This window comes from Anser brachyrhynchus (genome assembly GCF_964034855.1).
Source record: "Anser brachyrhynchus genome assembly, chromosome: 24".
In the NCBI taxonomy this organism is placed as follows: Eukaryota; Metazoa; Chordata; class Aves; order Anseriformes; family Anatidae; genus Anser; species Anser brachyrhynchus.
Genome location: NC_137717.1, coordinates 7119197 through 7135318, shown reverse-complemented (window position 1 = coordinate 7135318; position 16122 = coordinate 7119197). Strand labels below are relative to the sequence as shown.

The 16122-nt window shown below is 48.7% G+C and overlaps 1 protein-coding gene across 1 annotated transcript; it reads right to left on the bottom strand.

Annotated features, from left to right (window-relative positions):
* Window positions 1-13682: 13682 nt before the first annotated feature.
* Window positions 13683-15853, bottom strand: CITED4 (Cbp/p300 interacting transactivator with Glu/Asp rich carboxy-terminal domain 4). Its single transcript, XM_080566771.1, has one exon. It carries the CDS (start codon window positions 15558-15560, stop codon window positions 14946-14948), a length of 615 nt encoding a protein of 204 aa, XP_080422897.1. The 5' UTR covers window positions 15561-15853; the 3' UTR covers window positions 13683-14945.
* Between the last annotated feature and the right edge of the window lie 269 nt (window positions 15854-16122).

The following is a 16122-nucleotide window of genomic DNA, read 5'->3' as shown; positions in this document are numbered from 1 at the left end:
CTGTTGTGCAGTAGTTTCTTCCTTTCATAAATATTCTCTCATGGAGACACAACCAGCATCGCTCAATGGCTCAGATCTGGCCAGCGGTGGGTCCCTTTTGGACCTGGTTGAAACTGGTCCCTATCTAACATGGGGCAGCTTCTGGGCTCTTCTCACATAGCCCTCCCCTGCAGTGCCCTGCTACCAAAATCTTGCCACATAAGACCAGCACCTTAGTCAATAAAACACAGGGGGAATAATGAATAACTGTTTAAAAGTAGAGCATACATAGCAGTTCAGGATTAAACTTTATCCCTTCTCTTTCCATTATTATAGTGTTCTCAAAGACAATTATGAGTACCCTCACAGAATCACAGAATGAAGTTAGCTGGGACCTCTGGGTCCATCTGGTCCAACCCCCTGCCCGAGCAGAGACACCTAGAGCAGGGTGCCCAGGACCAAGTCCAGACGGCTTCTGAACATCTCCGAGGAGGGAGACCCCACAGCCTCTCTGGGCAGCCTCTTACTAGCACTCAGTCACCCACACGGTGCAGAAGTGCTTCCTGGTGTTCAGGTGGAGCCTCTTGTGTTCCAGTCTGTACCTATTGCCTCTTGTCCTGGCACTGGACACCACTGACAAGAGCCTGACTCTGTCCTCTTTGCACCCTCCCTTCAGGTATTGATACACGTTGATACGTTCCCCTGAGCCTCCTCTTCTCCAGGCTGAGCAGTCCCAGCTCTCTCAGCCTTTCCTCGCAGGAGAGGTGCTCCAGTCTCTTGATGATCATGGTGGTCCTCCACTAGACTTTCCAGTATGCCCATGTCTCTCTTGTACTGGGGGTTAGAACTGGATACTCTAGTCAGGGTTTTGGCTCACCACTGCTGAATAGATGGGAAAGATCACCTCTCTTGACCTTCTGATGACGCTTGGTCTAATGCAGCTAAATATCATTAGCCTTAGCAGCAAGGACCGACTGCTGACTCCTGTTTGAATTGGTGTCTACCAGGACCCCCAGGTCATTCTCTGCAGAGCTACTTTCCAGCTGGGTGGTCCCCAGCATGTCCTGGTGCCTGGGGTCGTTCCTTTCCACAAACAACTGCTTAGAATTGCATCTGAAAATGTAACACACACATACTGGCTCCTAGGGAAAGCCTGTTTTCAAGAGAGCAGAGCAATTTAAATTAAATTATCAGTTATATCATTTGTTTGTTTGGACAACTAATTTTATTCAAACCAAGGCTGTAAAATTAGTTTGATTTTTTTTTGTTCTGTTTTAATTTTTGCTTAAAAAACCCAGACCTGTATGTGCAATAGGCACTTATTTAAACTGAAGCATGTGAACAGTTTGTCGAAGTTGATTTGACTGCTCATTTGCTTGACGCAGCACACAGACAAATATGTGCCGATTCTGAGTGGTAGCACACACACTGACATTTGACAAGTCAATGTGTCTTCAGTGAACACAAGTAGGACTTATGACAAAGAAGGCAAGCGATGGAGAATGCACAGGGTAGCACAGTCATTTCCCAGATTGACCCTGTTCGTAACAGAAATTAACTTGACATAGAATATAGTAAATTCCAAACAAAGTAGAAGATGTAATCCTCCCTCCTGCCCCTGCAAAATTATATTGCTAAGAAAGATTTATTAAAATAAATTGAAGAAAGGCAAACACCTGGAGGTGCTGAATTGTGGTAGGAAGTAACTTGTTCTGAAAGTGTTCTCTTTTAGAGAACTAAATAAGCAAACCATTGTCAGGACATGAAAATAAACACTGAAAAAGAGAAGCAGCACTTTAATATATATATATATATATATATTTTTTTTTTTTTTCTCACATAAGTTTACAATAAGAATCCGGATCTCTGTCTTCTTGACTGCAACAGATTCATGGCTTCCAAAGATCTGTGATGACACTGGAATTGTTTGGCTGCAGCTGAGATGTACAGTGTACTTTACTGGGTGAGCTGCTTTTCTGAAAGAACTTCCATTTTAGTGTGGTGCATTTGTTGTTTGAAATCCCACACTCCCTCTGTCCTTTGAGGAATAATGATACTCCTATACAAGAAAAAACGATCTTTTTCTTACTCTTTTGTTCTGTTTTGCCAGTGTCAGGTCTGAAGGGGTGACAGACAAAAAGCCAGTCACTTGAAGATGGACATGCTTTGTTGTGTAGATTTCTGAACTGATAATTTACACATCACATTGTCTGTTGAAAGCAACCAGCATCTTATCTAGTTGCTTTTATGCCCTGTGAGATGTTTTTATTTATTTATTTATTGGGGGGGAGGAGGGGGAGGGAACATGTCACCAATAAAATGTTAATTACAAAAGAAGGGAATCTCTGGGTCATGAGATTTCACTGCACACATTGACTGATCCATGGGGGTGGGAGGGAGCACAACTTAGGCTTCCTGATGCCAGGTAATTCCTACTCTAAATACAAAGGTCTTTCATCAAGAGCAGGCATAACCGTTGACTGTAAAATCAATCCATGTTGTGTACCAAGATCTCCTGCCTCCAATTCTGTCCATCCTTGTGGAAAAAGTAAAGCCCAGTTATAAGAAAAGGTTTACAGCCGTTTTATGTAAGCACAGAGCGGAGAATTCTTCAGTGTTTGAAGAACCAACTCCTCAAGCATGCAGTCATTGCCATTATCTTGTTTTGCACGCTTCTTCAGTGAAGCAGGACCACTATGGAGAAACCAAGACTGCAGACCATATAAGTGGTAAAAAAAACCATGCAGGCAATCCCTTGGTTCTGAGGGACCTTGTGGCATATGCAGCCCAGGGCAGTGCGCAGGTTCTCCGACAGCGCTTGCTACTGCCCGATAGGGATTTCACCTGCACTGCAGTTTTACCTACAGACTCATCAGTGTAAATTCGTCCTAGTTTCTAGATGTATCTCAAAAAAAAATATCTCCAGCCCTCCAGGGAAGATTAGTCCCATCTCAGTGGCATGCTTGTCATGGGGCTGAAGGAATAACCCCCCCCCCCCCCAAAAAAAATAAAAAATGCTGTGGGAAGCAATGGAACAGGCAGCACAGAGAGCATGCACATATAAGGAAGCCTTGACTGGATTCAAGCCCAGCTATCTGTACGCTGTATTGCCCTAACAAAAGTCACTAGCTTACATGTTGCTACCATGAATTTAGGATCTTTCTTCATTGGCTAAATCCAATCATGTACGAAAATAACTACCACATCCAGAGTGCCTGCAGTGCCTGTTCATGATGGAGTCTTCAGAGATCTATCAAACATCTTCATAAACAGAAATTTAATCTGGAATTATCTCTTGAGAGGGAAACAGGATGTGGAATATGTCATCTCAATCTGGCTGGATGCATAACAGACCTGTCAACTGAAAAAAAGATTTGTAAGCAGAGAGGATACAGAGAAGGAAAAATACAGAGAGCAGCATCATGGATTGTCACAACTGAAGTGATGCCCGGAAGCCCAGCAAACTGCAATTCTGTCTGCTGTTTTTGTTTCTGAGACTGCAGATGTGCATAGGTGCAAAATGGAATTCCTAGTGAGCACAGCCCTTTTGGCAGGTGAGGAGGTGATCACAGTGTTGCTTCTGAGGACCAGTTCTGCTCTGGAGGTGATTACACATAATTGCTTCTTACTGTTCTTGACCAGCAGTGGGAAGTAGCTCATTGCCAGGTAGAAGTGCTCTCTGGCTGGAAATGAGCAGGTCATGGAGGCTGGCTGGTTGGAGAGACAGCTGTTCCCTAGGCGCATGTAATCTGAGCATTGAGAAGTGGGTCTAGAAAGCCCTGGAAGTCTTTTTAGGCATCGTGCACTCATTCCTGCTTGGGTATGTCACCTAAGCACAACCTGTGTTTCTGCTGTGTCTTCAAATGACATGTCAAATCTGAGCTGCTCTGAGTTGGAGGATCTTCCTGACTGTGCTGGAGGTGGCTGTAGGTGCAGAACAGCTGTATAGTGGAGCTCTACAGGAGGGTCCGTCTCCAGGATCCCAGGCTTCAATGGCTGTCACCAGTGGAAGCAGAGGACAGGGCGCTGGCGACAGCGTGGCTGACCACCTGGTGTGTGCTGGCATAGAGGGCTGTGTATGTCAAGCTGTGGCAGAGACCTCACTGCCTTAATTTTCTGTGGTGCCACAAAATCCTTGGGAAATTTCTAAAACTAGAGACTGTTCTGGAGTCTGTGTGGATGAAATGGAGAGGGGATGGAGTTGTCAGCTGTCTTGGTGCCTTTGTACCAGACAGTGGCCTTGCACCCAGGCAATCTCCACCAAACTCATAGCATGGCTTGGTGAGACCTCTGTGTTCCCACTGTGCTTATAGCAATATCCAGTCCCAACACCAGGCAGAAAAGAAGATTGTTGGCCTGGATTTATTTCAGGAAAGGCTGCAGCAGTGTTGATTGAAGGAAAGTACGGGAGCAGAGCCCATGGCAGGGTACCGGGACCGTTTCTGCACCAGTGGTGGGGAGATAGGGCATAGGGAGCTCATGGGGTAGAGGTGTAGTTTTGCAGAAGGTGTTAAAGCTCCCAAAACAGCTTTGAGGGCAATCCCGTTAACAGCAGTATGCTTGCAGTGCGTCCTGCCTTGGTGACAAGGAGGATTACCAGGGCCCTGGCTGCTCGCTCTGGTTTTTGTGGGTGCGAAATGCAGAGATGTCACTGCCACCACACACAGCCCGAGGCGGCCACGGGAAGGAGGGGGCCGGCACCCACTTCCCAGCGATGACCCAGGGCACCCACCCAGCACCCAGTTCCCCCAGTACCGCACCCGGACTGGGCTGTGAAACTCAGCGGGGCCACCGGGCGGCAGCAGCGCCCCGTGGCAGTTCCTGGGTGGCCGCGGGTGCCCGGGCCGGGGCCTGGCCGCCTGCCGGCTGTGCCGGTACCGCGGCTGCTGTGGTGCCGGGGCCCCGCTTTCACCTCTGGTGGCCCCTGAGCCTCCTGTGCACCAGGTGCCACAGCCCTCCTTGCAGCGTGTCCCCGTGTTCCTCAGCTTCACGCTGCCGACTACCGAAAGCCAAGTTTCGGGCCCTGGCCTGGAAGCAGGCCCTGCTGCGCGTGGGGCTTTGCCTGCCCTCGGTGCTGAGGGCGGTGGGAGACACCCCCCTCCGCCTGGAAAACCCTCCTGTCCGCTTCCAGCCCCTACCCCTCAGGCATCAAAATAGTCCCTTGCTCTCAGAGAAGAGAAAAGGGAAAGCCAGGATGTGCTTTTCAGAAGGTGCCAGGATTTCAGGAACTGTCTGTTTAATAGAGAGGCCTGTGAGCTACTTTGACTTAAACCAGGTCCGTAAAGAAGTTCCTGCATGGATCAGGAGCAGCAGGATCCATCCCTTTGCTCCTAGCTTTCTCATTGCCACTCTCACACTACGTTTATTTATTTATTTATTTATTTTCCTGGCATACTACGTATTTTAGCCTATGTTCCAACTCATGTGACCTGTGAAAGTGCTGTAAGGTCTTTTAATGAAAGGTCGTACCCTTACACCATGGATACTCCTCCAACACGCTCGTGCTCTTCAGAGATCTCACGCAACCCTGGTCAGCAGTGCAGAAATGAAGGAACTGATTGAGCATCCTGCTTTAATGAGCCTCCCTTCTGCCCAGTGGCTGTGTAAAAAGTGCAGCGAATGCTTTTGTGCACGACGTGAACCAGTGGGCTGGGGGGCTCCTGCTGCCTGCGTGCCCTGAATGCATGCGCCCGCTGAGCACACTGAGGCAGATGCAGGGTTTTGCATACTGAAAATATAAGGAGGGCTTTTTCAGCTCTGAAAGCTGTTTATTCTTTAGAATGTACTGACACCAGAACGGAAAGTGCCTTTTCCTGAAACTGGCTATTTATAAACAGCCTGCTCTGCCGAGCCTTGTCTTGCAGGGGGGCAGGGACTCTTGCAGCTTTACTTTCATTGTCTCGAATTCACCCACAGGTCCTTCAGACAGCAGCAAACAGAGCAGATCGTGCTGACCATCTGCTGGGGACATGATATAGCACTGACAGCTTTTAATAACTCTTTGGAGTTACCAAACTCCAGTGATTATCTATTTCAACCTTAAACATTTTGACTGTGCTGTCAGCTCTGTCTACGGCCCTGGATTTTGGCAAAGGCTTTGCAGGAGAAATTAGTCATTTGTGGCAGTCTTGCTTTTGACACGTGCAACAGTTGTGCTAGTTGGAAGAGCACGATCCTTGGGGTGTACTGGCAGAAATCGGCGGCAGTTTTTAGCAGTCTTTCCAAGTCACTGAGCAGTGTGCAGTGTTCACTCCATGCACACGCTTGTGGTAGGATTTGTCTGCTCTGAGATGTCTAAAACATAACAACATAAGCTCCAAGTCTTTGCTTGCTTTTCTTTCTTGTCAAAGGAGGGAAATAGGTACCTTCAAGTCTCATCTCCATGAGATGTCTTTCTCAGGATTTTATATAATTTCATTTTGAAAGGATCCTGGGCAACACTCTTCCTAAATTCCCCTGTTCCACTCCAGCAGACCAGCAGCTCTGTGGGGCAGTGCTGAGTTCCTCTTCTTCCAGGGACACTTTTGAAACCCGTCAGAAGCTCCAAGGAAGCTAAGAATATGTTTAATTATTAAAAATACTGCTCCTTCCCCATCCTAGCTGTGTCGCCTTTGCAAACACAGTTTGCTCTTGGCACTGCTCACAGTACAGCATCACAGTGTTACTTTGATTTTTCCATCCGTAGTGATGTGCTTCCGGCTTTTGTGATCTGGCTCTCAGGAGCCTCGTGCAGATGACCAGTGTGGCTGCCAAAACAATACACAGGTGCTCAGCTGAGAATAAAAGAATGAAATAAAACTCTCTCTCTCCTGATGGTTTGTATTGGATTTATATTGCTTCATATTGGATGTTTATATCAGAAAAAGGAAGAGGTGTCAGTGGGATTGGGAGAGGACTACACAGCCCTCCAGGCACGCAGGAAGAGCAAGATTTCAGTGTGGTTCTACTCAACAAATACAGATGGAGGAATGAGGATGAACATGTATGGCTAGGAACCAAAGAAGACCTTGGGAAAAAAAAAAGAGTGGGAGAAGACTAGAAAACTGTTGAACTGAGGAATGGAGGTCTTTTCACCCCCTTGATATTTCACTGGTCATGAGTAAGACATGGAATTTTGTAGCTGGCTGAACTTGCAGAATTCCCTGGAAATGTGAACTCAGGGATATTTGTGACAGATCTGGAAAAGAAATAATATTCATTCCTGAGTCTGCAGAATGCACTATGGCTCTCTTCAGACTGAAAATTTTCACTGCATCTGAGCTACACACTCACACAACTGACAATAGGACTTGGCCGACTTGTCAAAACTTCTCTCAACTCACTAATGCCCTGCAACCGTCTTTCCTATTTACAGTTGAAACAGGAAGAGCAGGACTTGGTCCATACCTTGGTGTAGCAATTATGAAGCAACCTAACGGCAGACTGTAACCAGCATCTGAAAATCATGAGTGTTGTAATGTACTGTGAACGGCTAAATGCCCCAGAAGAGACCCTCATCTTACAAATACTGCAGAAAGACGGATCACAGAGTTCCTACTGTGTTTTCTAATCAACATTGTTTTATCAGAAACCTGAGATGCAGAGTCCCCCTTCTCTCTTCCTCCTTCAGGGCAAAGGTTGAACTGGGAATCAGGCTGGGATTAGATGCTTGCAAAAGCAGTCACTTGCAAAGCTTTTACTGTGGGCTCAGCCCTTTGGCTCTGGTATATCGCTTGAATTTGGCAAAGAGCTGCTTTTCCTAATCTCCATTCGTGCAGGGACATGTGGAAGCTCCTGGGAATCCCTGCCTCAGTCGGAGAACTGGGGTTCAGCAAAGTGGGACTACTCTCCATGAATTCTCCACAGTAACATTCTCAAGAGATTGCAGCCTGCCTGCCTGGCTCAGCTCAGTGATGCACAGCCCCTCTCTGTTTCTCTTCTTGCCTGTGATGCCCTTCCCCATGATCCAGAGACCAGAGAACACATGAGGCTGCTGACACAAAAGAGAGATAAAATTTCAAGTCATCAAGCCAACAGCTGGTGCTTTCAGACCCTCTTCCATGTATCTGTGTGCATGACCCTGAGCCCATGGCTGGCTCCTGCGGATCCAGGTGGATATGCAGATGAGCTATGGCAGGCACCCCACTTTTTCCCATGTCCTGGCTCGTATGGGGGTACTTTTGTGTCAGCTCTTCTTTTTCATTCCTACTCAGTGCCGTTAGCAGTACCATGTACACCACACGAGCTAGCAGATGCCTGACTGCCATTTCCTGCAAAGCCCCAAGCCATCCAAAGAGGGCTCTTGTAGAAGAAGCCACAAAAGCCTCTAGCATCCTTTGCTACAGTCACAGATCTCCTGTCCCAGTGGTCTGCCTATCCTCAGTGCACGTAGGATAGGGCTCGGAGAGCAGCTCTTCTTCCCACAGCTCTCAACAGAGAATGAAATGAAAGCAATTCTTTGAGAAATCTCCTTCAGATGGAAAAGAAGAGCCATTTCACCAAAGCTGTCGTTCCGGGCCCAGCAGGTGTATAATGTTTTCATGTGCACTTAGTGCTGGTGCCTGTTCGTGAAGCTGAATTTTCTTCCAGATCACAGCAGCCTGTGTCTGGGTGAAGGACTCCCGCTTCTCTACACATCATCTGAAGTTGCCTGCCAGACCTGGGATCAGTCTTTCTCTCAAAGTTGGTTCATTTGTTGTATCATTTTGTTTATGTCCACAGAAGGATTTGGCTTGTCCCCTGATATGCAGAAGAGTCACCTGTATGAAGGTAGGCAGCTTGTTTGTGGAAGCTGTGTGCACTGACTACGGATCCATACTTAATTGAAGTTAATTGCATTATCACTTCCTCCCTCTTACCCAGGATGCTTTATCTCCTGTGCAGGCCAGCAGAGAGCATGATATACAGCAAAAGATTTTTAGGGGATTCCTAGCGCCTTGGCTGTACAGTGCCTACAAAACTTCCTTATTCTGAGCAGTGACTGTCTCATATGCTAGGGGAGGATTTTACATCATTCTCAAATGCATGTGTGCAAAACCTGTTTCTTTCTCTCCAGAGAAACAAAGTGATATTTCGTAATTTTGGAAATATCTGGAAATATCTTGCCTGGTCCAGTGTGTTCTGAAAAGAGACTGCAAAGTAAGAAGGAAAAGGAGTTACTGGAGCAAATAACTTGTTAGTAGCAATGTCTGTAGCTGGAGATGGGAATGTGCTTCAGGTCATTGCGCTGGGCCAGCTTTAACTCTCTTTGTTTCTCTTTCTGGGGTGCACAGCTCAGTGTGAGCTGGTCTGGAACCTCAGCTTGATACAAAACTGCTGCTTGCAGAGCTTACAGAGCTTAAGCATCTTAGGAAGAGTTTGCTTACACCTTCATAACTCCCTCGCAGATTTCATTGGCAAAAGATACTGCTGAAGTAAAACATATCAATGAATTAAAAAGTGAATGTATGCTTAGGGAGGTTAGGTCCACAGCTGTGTATTTAACATGGTAAAGATGTAATGTGTGTCTCAGGAGCTCCTCAGACCACTACTTCCCAAAACCTGTGAGGGAGCATCATAAGGACCATGTACAATCACCCGGTTTTTCAAATTTCCTCTCCAGGGCTAGATGGACTTTTGCCTTGGCCTTCCCCAGCAGTTATCATCTTAATCCAAATTTCTGGTTATGGACAGCGAGGGATGATCCACACACGGATGGGTGACACACTGGGCTTTGTCAGAGCGCAGGTTCCTGGGGTACACAGTGCTGCCTTGAGGTGTGTCTGACAGCAGCGCCTAGGGCAGAGGGAAGCCTGGCAGGCTTGCAGTGCTCCTTCCCAGGTTCACTCTCTGGCATTGAATGATCTGTGGCTCAGAAACATCCTGGATCAAAACCAGGATCTTTATTTAGGTGGATTTTTTCCTCGAGTCTTTTGTCTATCTGCTGTTTGAAGCCACGTGTCTCAGCACCTATCACATCCTGTGGCATAAGGGATGTCCTGGGTCAGGCAAAACACTGTCTAGTTTCATATCCTGCCTCCAAGACTGTCCTCAGTGGATGGCTTTGGAAGAACACAGGTATAAGGCAAGCACACATGTCACTGCCCTGGCCAGTTTTCCAGTTCTTAACCCTCTCTTGTTCTGCAGCCTCCTAAGCGAGACATTTTTAATGTGCTTACAAACCCTCCATGGATTTCTTTTTCAGGAAGCTGTCCAGCTGTGCCTCAAACCCTCAGCAACCTTGCGTATCTACGATGTCCTGTCGAGTGGAGTCCCACAGCCCAACCATCTGCTGTAGAAAAACCCACCTCCTTCAATTTGCTTTGGATCTGTAATTTGCCATTATTATTATTATTATTGCCATTATTATTATTATTATTATTAGGATTATAATTGATGCTTATTTCTCTCACAGGCAGAAGAGTGAACAACGGCATCACTTCTCAGATCCTTTCTGAACAGAGTTCTGGTTAGCTCTGGTTCTGAACAGAAGTTCTGGTTAGCTTCTGACACAGAAGCTGCCCCACAACTCTGAACACCCTAGCTGCCCTTCTCTGAACCTTTCCCAGTTCCACCCTCTCCTCTAAGCCAGGGAGGCGGTAGGAAGAGGACAGCACACAATGTCCAAGCTGGAGGTGATCCATGCAGACATCCAGGGATGGCCTCTGCGGAGCTTCCTACTCTGCTCTTAACAGTTCTTAACCGTCAGCTGGGTTTTTGATCATACAGAAGAATTCATGTAACGTGTGTCGTCCTCCCCCCGTCCCCCCCAAGCAATCACTGTCAGGAAGAGCTTTACTGAGTTTTAAGTTTTGAGCTACATGTTGCATGAAGAGATACCTCTGCTCACTCAGGTGTGAACCTGGCCTCCAGTACCTAAATCTGCAGAGATCAGCAGATACCTTCCATTACACTTGGAGAAAATCATTCCCTACTCACCTTCCCTGTTACTTGTTTTATCAAACTTTGCCACCCAGTCTTTTGCCTCCCAACTGAAGAGTCACAGTGTATTTTTGGGCTTTTTTTTTTTTTTGAAACATTTCTCTGCCTCAGGTGTTTTCCCTTTCTCTACAGCTTCTCTAGCTTTGTTATCATTTTTTTTTTGTGATAATAAGGCCAGCATTTGGGACAATTCACTAGTACAGACAGTACACAGGATGCAGCTAAATTGTGTATTTATACTGTAGGACACTCATTGTTTGATTCTTCTTTCTATTTCTCTCCTAATGGAGAGAAATGACTTCCAGCCTTCCCGCTGCTTTTCTGTCTCCTGCTGAACAGCACGCTAAGATTTTTTCATGGGAATATTCATTATAACACTAAGATCTTTCCTGAGGGACTGTAGCTAGTTTAAGAGATCAGCACTGTGCGTGAAGTCAAGAAAGATCAATTCTACACATATCATTTTATATTTACCAGTCATTGCTCACCCTATTGCCCAGTCACTCACTATTAGCTGATCCTTCTCCAGTCCTCTGCTACTCTGCACCACCGAGCATTACCAGCAGACTCCGTCACCTTGAGAACACGTGTGGTCAGACAGGGGTGTATATGCCTTTCCGTACTTTCACGCTCACGTACTCTCAGAGGCTGCCTCAAGGTCCAGGCTCCATGGGTACAATTACAGAGTCTATTTGGATTGTAACAGAGGGTCCAGCCAAGATCAGAGGTGCTTCGCACCTGTTTTCTGTGCACACAAACACACGATACAAGGAGTCGTCTTTGGGTTGGAGGAACACATCCTGCATGGAGGCCACTTTTGTCCTCAGCGTCCAGGCTGATTGGTGCTGTCATTCAGCAATGGTTTGCAGCGCTCTGTGGTGCCTGCCAGCCCCCTACAGACATCAGTGCTTTGGAGCATCACCCTGCTGCCGGTCAGTGACAGCTTGTTGAGAAAGGCAGAGTTCAGCACAGACGCATTTTTGATAATCTCGAATGACTTCAAGAAACTAGTCTGCAGACCCAGGTAGCTGGGTCTCCCCATTATGCCACCTGGCACTTCTCACTGCGCCGTGCCAGCCACCCTGCCAGGAAACCTGGATGGCCAGATTTCCCTGTCAGGCAGAAGGGTGAAGGAGAACAGAGCAGCCCAAGCTGCACTTCCTACTGCTGCAGCAGGACGTGTGTGACTAACACGAGGCTTACAAAGTAGGCAGCATGAAGAAGTGTAGTTGAAACTGCACCTAAACCAAGAAGGCATTAGGAAGGAGGTGATGGCTGGACTCATCCAGTCTAACCCAGTGAAAACACCTAGCAATAAACCCCTAGCAGAAACCATACATGGTTTTGGCCTGAGATGTCTAGGAAATCACACAGGCTGACCATAGCACTATATTTTGGGGAAAAGCAGAGGTAACACACTTGAGGAATTCAATCCTGCTCTGAAGTCTGTATTTGTAAAAAAAAAAACAAAAACAAAAACAAAAAACTTGACACTGAAATAAACTCAACTAAGCCTGCTAGGACAAATTCCCAAGACAATTCTGACTGGGACCCTCCAGTCACTCTGCATCTCTGGTAGTTTCAGCTCCTGTGCTCTGACTTAAACCAACATTGCACTGCACAGCCTTCCAACAGGATGTAGAGACAGAGCCAAGAGGATATGCAGACATGTTCCTCTGTCCAGATTGCATCAAATGCCAAATACTTCTTACAGAGAAATGTGTTCCTGTTCCTGGGAAACCACTTCACAGAATACTGAAGTTGACAGTCCTGCAGCTGTGGGGCGGACACGGTTCCCTGCTTTGTAGCTGTAACACTACAGGCCACGATAGTGTATCACACAACCTGCTTGCCCCCCAACTACGCCTGACAGCCTAGAACTTGCCTGTTAATTTGGGGGTTCAGCTACTTTTACTCTGAGGAATAAAACCAGTCACCAACTGCTAGCCACTTAACTACAACCTCTGTGCAAACTCTGTGAAGAGAAGCAAAGTTCTTCTTTGTCTTAAACAGCCCAAGCAGTTCCCTCTGCACTTGCAGCACAAGTCCTGCCATTTACTTTTTGATCAGCTCTCCAGCTTGCACAAGCATAATCACCAACAGCTTTCACAAGGAGAGGACAGGACTTTAACACTTGCTATTGAGCTGTGCAAGGAACAGGGCCAGGGGACAGTGACAGGCAATCTGAGAATCTGAAGTGTGGTCGAAGTTATCTAGCCACTTCAATAACAGCACCCACTGCCCCATCTCTACAAGACAGTAGAATATCCCTGGAATATTCCTGAATTGCAAGAAGACTGGTCAGCAGCCCTTTAGAAAGAAAAATCTCAGCTATGGAGGAATAAGAGATCCCAAAGGCTGTCTTGAATTTTAGAGCCTTCGTGGTATAGAAAACAGCAGCAGAGATCTCTTAGCATAGCTGCAACCCAGCTGTTAGAGTTGCACTTGGTCTGAGAGAAGCGTAAGGCGTCACCATCCTCTTTTCTGGGCACCTTGGATCAGCCAGGAGTAGGACTGCACAGCTTGCAAGCAGCAGCCACCGTGACAGGGCAACCACCGTCCGCATTGGGAAACTACCCTCAGTACAGAGGAAGAGCATCCCATCCTCCCAGTCACACCTGAAGGGCTGACTTAGTTCAAGCATTAAACTACAAACAACCCTTACAGCTTAGGGGTCAGGCTGGGAACACTAGTGACTGGATTCGCAGCCCACTGATGAGAGCAAAAAACAAGAAAACAAACCACTTCTCCCCAGTGCTCAACACTGCACCTGTGCCAGAGACAAGCACTAAACAAATGCACACTGGAGATGTTTCAGCTTTTATTTGCAAATTCATCTGTACATTCTCACTTGGTCGTTGAATGACAGCTGCCAGAAGCTGTCAGCAGCAGGGGGCAGCAGCAACTAGGAGTTAACAGGAGCTTTCCACAGTGCCTGGAAACAAGAGACAGCAGAGGAAACAAAACCCCACTAGCTCTCACATTTAACCTTTTCTGAGTAAGGGAATTAGGAATCAAGTCATCTTTATCACATTCAGAAGGGTGTTGGATTTACACAGCCCAGTGTGTTCAGCATAAAGACCTTGCGTTGAAGCGACTGCCTGAAGAGCAGCTTGAAAACTATCCCAGGCTTTCTTTTTTTGAAGCCAGCATCTTAAAGCTGCAGTACTCTCCATGCATCACTCCCAGCAGTCCCAAAGCCAAATAACAAAAGGAGCCCTTTGCAAATAAATAATCATAGGAAAAATAAATAAGATTAGATCTGGAATATACAGTTGCATGGTCTTTATTTGGTTTCAGAGGTGGAAAAAAAGTGGAGCTAGACTGCAGCTTTAAGCCTTATGCCTAAATCAGCCCAAACGCTCAGTAAATTTTACAGTTGATTAGCTGTATGGGTCAGAGATCTGAAGTTTCACAGAAATGAACATTCAGGCACCTACGCACACCCTTCCCCAAGGCATAGTTTATTTTTCTCAGCCAGTACGGAAAAAAAGCTTGCTGGAAGGGAAGTGCCCCCTTTCTGAGCTGAACAGACAAGACTGAAGACCTTTTTACTGTCACAGTAAGAAGTCCCAAGAAATATCTAGCCCCACCCATGTCTGCAAGGGGAAACTGTTTCAAACCATGCACCAGGCAGGGAGACAATCCTCTCTCAGGGGTCCTTTAACTTTGCTGGCACCAGAGAATCCCCCAGCAAATCCAGGTACCAGCAGGGTTGCCAGCTGCCCATCACTTCCTGTGCTCAAAGCCTAGTTGTGGAAAGTCGTAAGTTCATTATTTCTACTAAGCCAGAAATCCTGTTAATGCCATTTAGAGGCAGCTCTACAGCAAGAGCTCTTGGTCTGTTCTGTTCGGGGTACACACCCCCTCCCCAGGAACTCCCAAATGAAAAACCACACAGAAGAGAAAAGCAATCCATTGCAAGCCAGTGTCCGATGATTGTCTCTTTGGGGAGGTCAGGAATCCAGGACAGGGCAAGGCATGGGAAGGGAGGAGGATGGCAGGTGGAGAAGGAAGTTATAAACAAACTCAAAACCACTAAGACACAAGGAGGAGCTCAAAACCCCTCAACAGCTGATGGCACTGGGTTGCTGTTTGCTAACAAAGTCTGAAATGAAGTCGAACTCGTTTTGTCCCAAGAACAGCTCTGGCAGCTCCTGAATCCGGTCCAACCCCAGTTCCAGGACAAGGGATGTCAAAACCTCCTCGTCTATGAGATCAGTGTCCATAACATTCAAGGTCAGCGCCGGTGAGGGCACGTGCTGCATGCCCGGGTGCTGGCTTGGCCCCACTCTGTACTGCTGAGCACCAGCTCCCATGGGCCCGTTGCTCATACCCAGCGGGTGACCCTGGTACTGGGTGTTGAGTTTCTGTAGGTGCATGCTAGCCATGAGCTGCTGGGTGCCCACCTGCCCCATGTACTGCTGCTGCTGGCTCGGGCCACTGAACATCATCGCGTTCTGCATCTGGTGGTGGCTCATCTGTCCGCCGAGGGTGGCTCTCGGCCTCACGGCGCCATCCATCGCGGCCCCTCCGTACGGCACCATCTGGCCGGCGGCGGGCAGCGTCCTCAGCACGTGCTGCCCGTGCTGCGGCGGCCCCTGCAGCCCGCTCACGCCCATCCGGTAGCTCTGCAGCCCGGCGCCGCCGTGGCTCACGGACATCATCGCGTGCTCAGCCATGGCTCCGGGCCCCCGCCAGGCGACGCGCGGCTCCGGGCGAGGCTCCCGCGGGCGGCGCCGCTCCCCGCTCCCGTCCCAGGCGACTTCTTACCGAGGATCCCGGAGCAACCCCCGCCTTCGCCCCGGCTGCCCGGCGGGCACAGCGCCGCCCCGTCCCGGCGAGGCGAGCTGCGGCCCCCCCGCCGCCGCCCCGGGGAGCCGGGCTCTGCCCGCACCGCACCGCTCCGCACCGCCCCGGGGCCGCGCGGCCTCCGCGCTCCCCCAGCGCCCGCTCGGCCGCCTCGGCTCGCCGGGCGCGGGGCGCCGCGCTCCGCTCTTATGGAGGCGCGGGCAGGGGCGGGCCGCCGGGCCCGGCCCCCCGCCACCCATTGGAGCGCGGCCCGCGGCCGCCCGGCCCCTGACGGGGCGGGAGGGCAGCGGGCGGCCGCGGTGCGGCTGCCGTGGGGATCCGCGGGCTGCGCGAGCCGCGCTCGGAGCGCCCCGGGATCGCGACGTGGCGCGACTGGAGGGAGGGAGGAGGGAGGAGGGGGCCGGCTGCCTCCGGCGTGCAGGGCACCGGAGG

Excerpts from the sequence above, each read along its gene's own strand:
- CITED4 (XM_080566771.1), bottom strand. The coding sequence starts at position 15,560 with ATGGCTGAGCACGCGATGATGTCCGTGAGCCACGGCGGCGCCGGGCTG.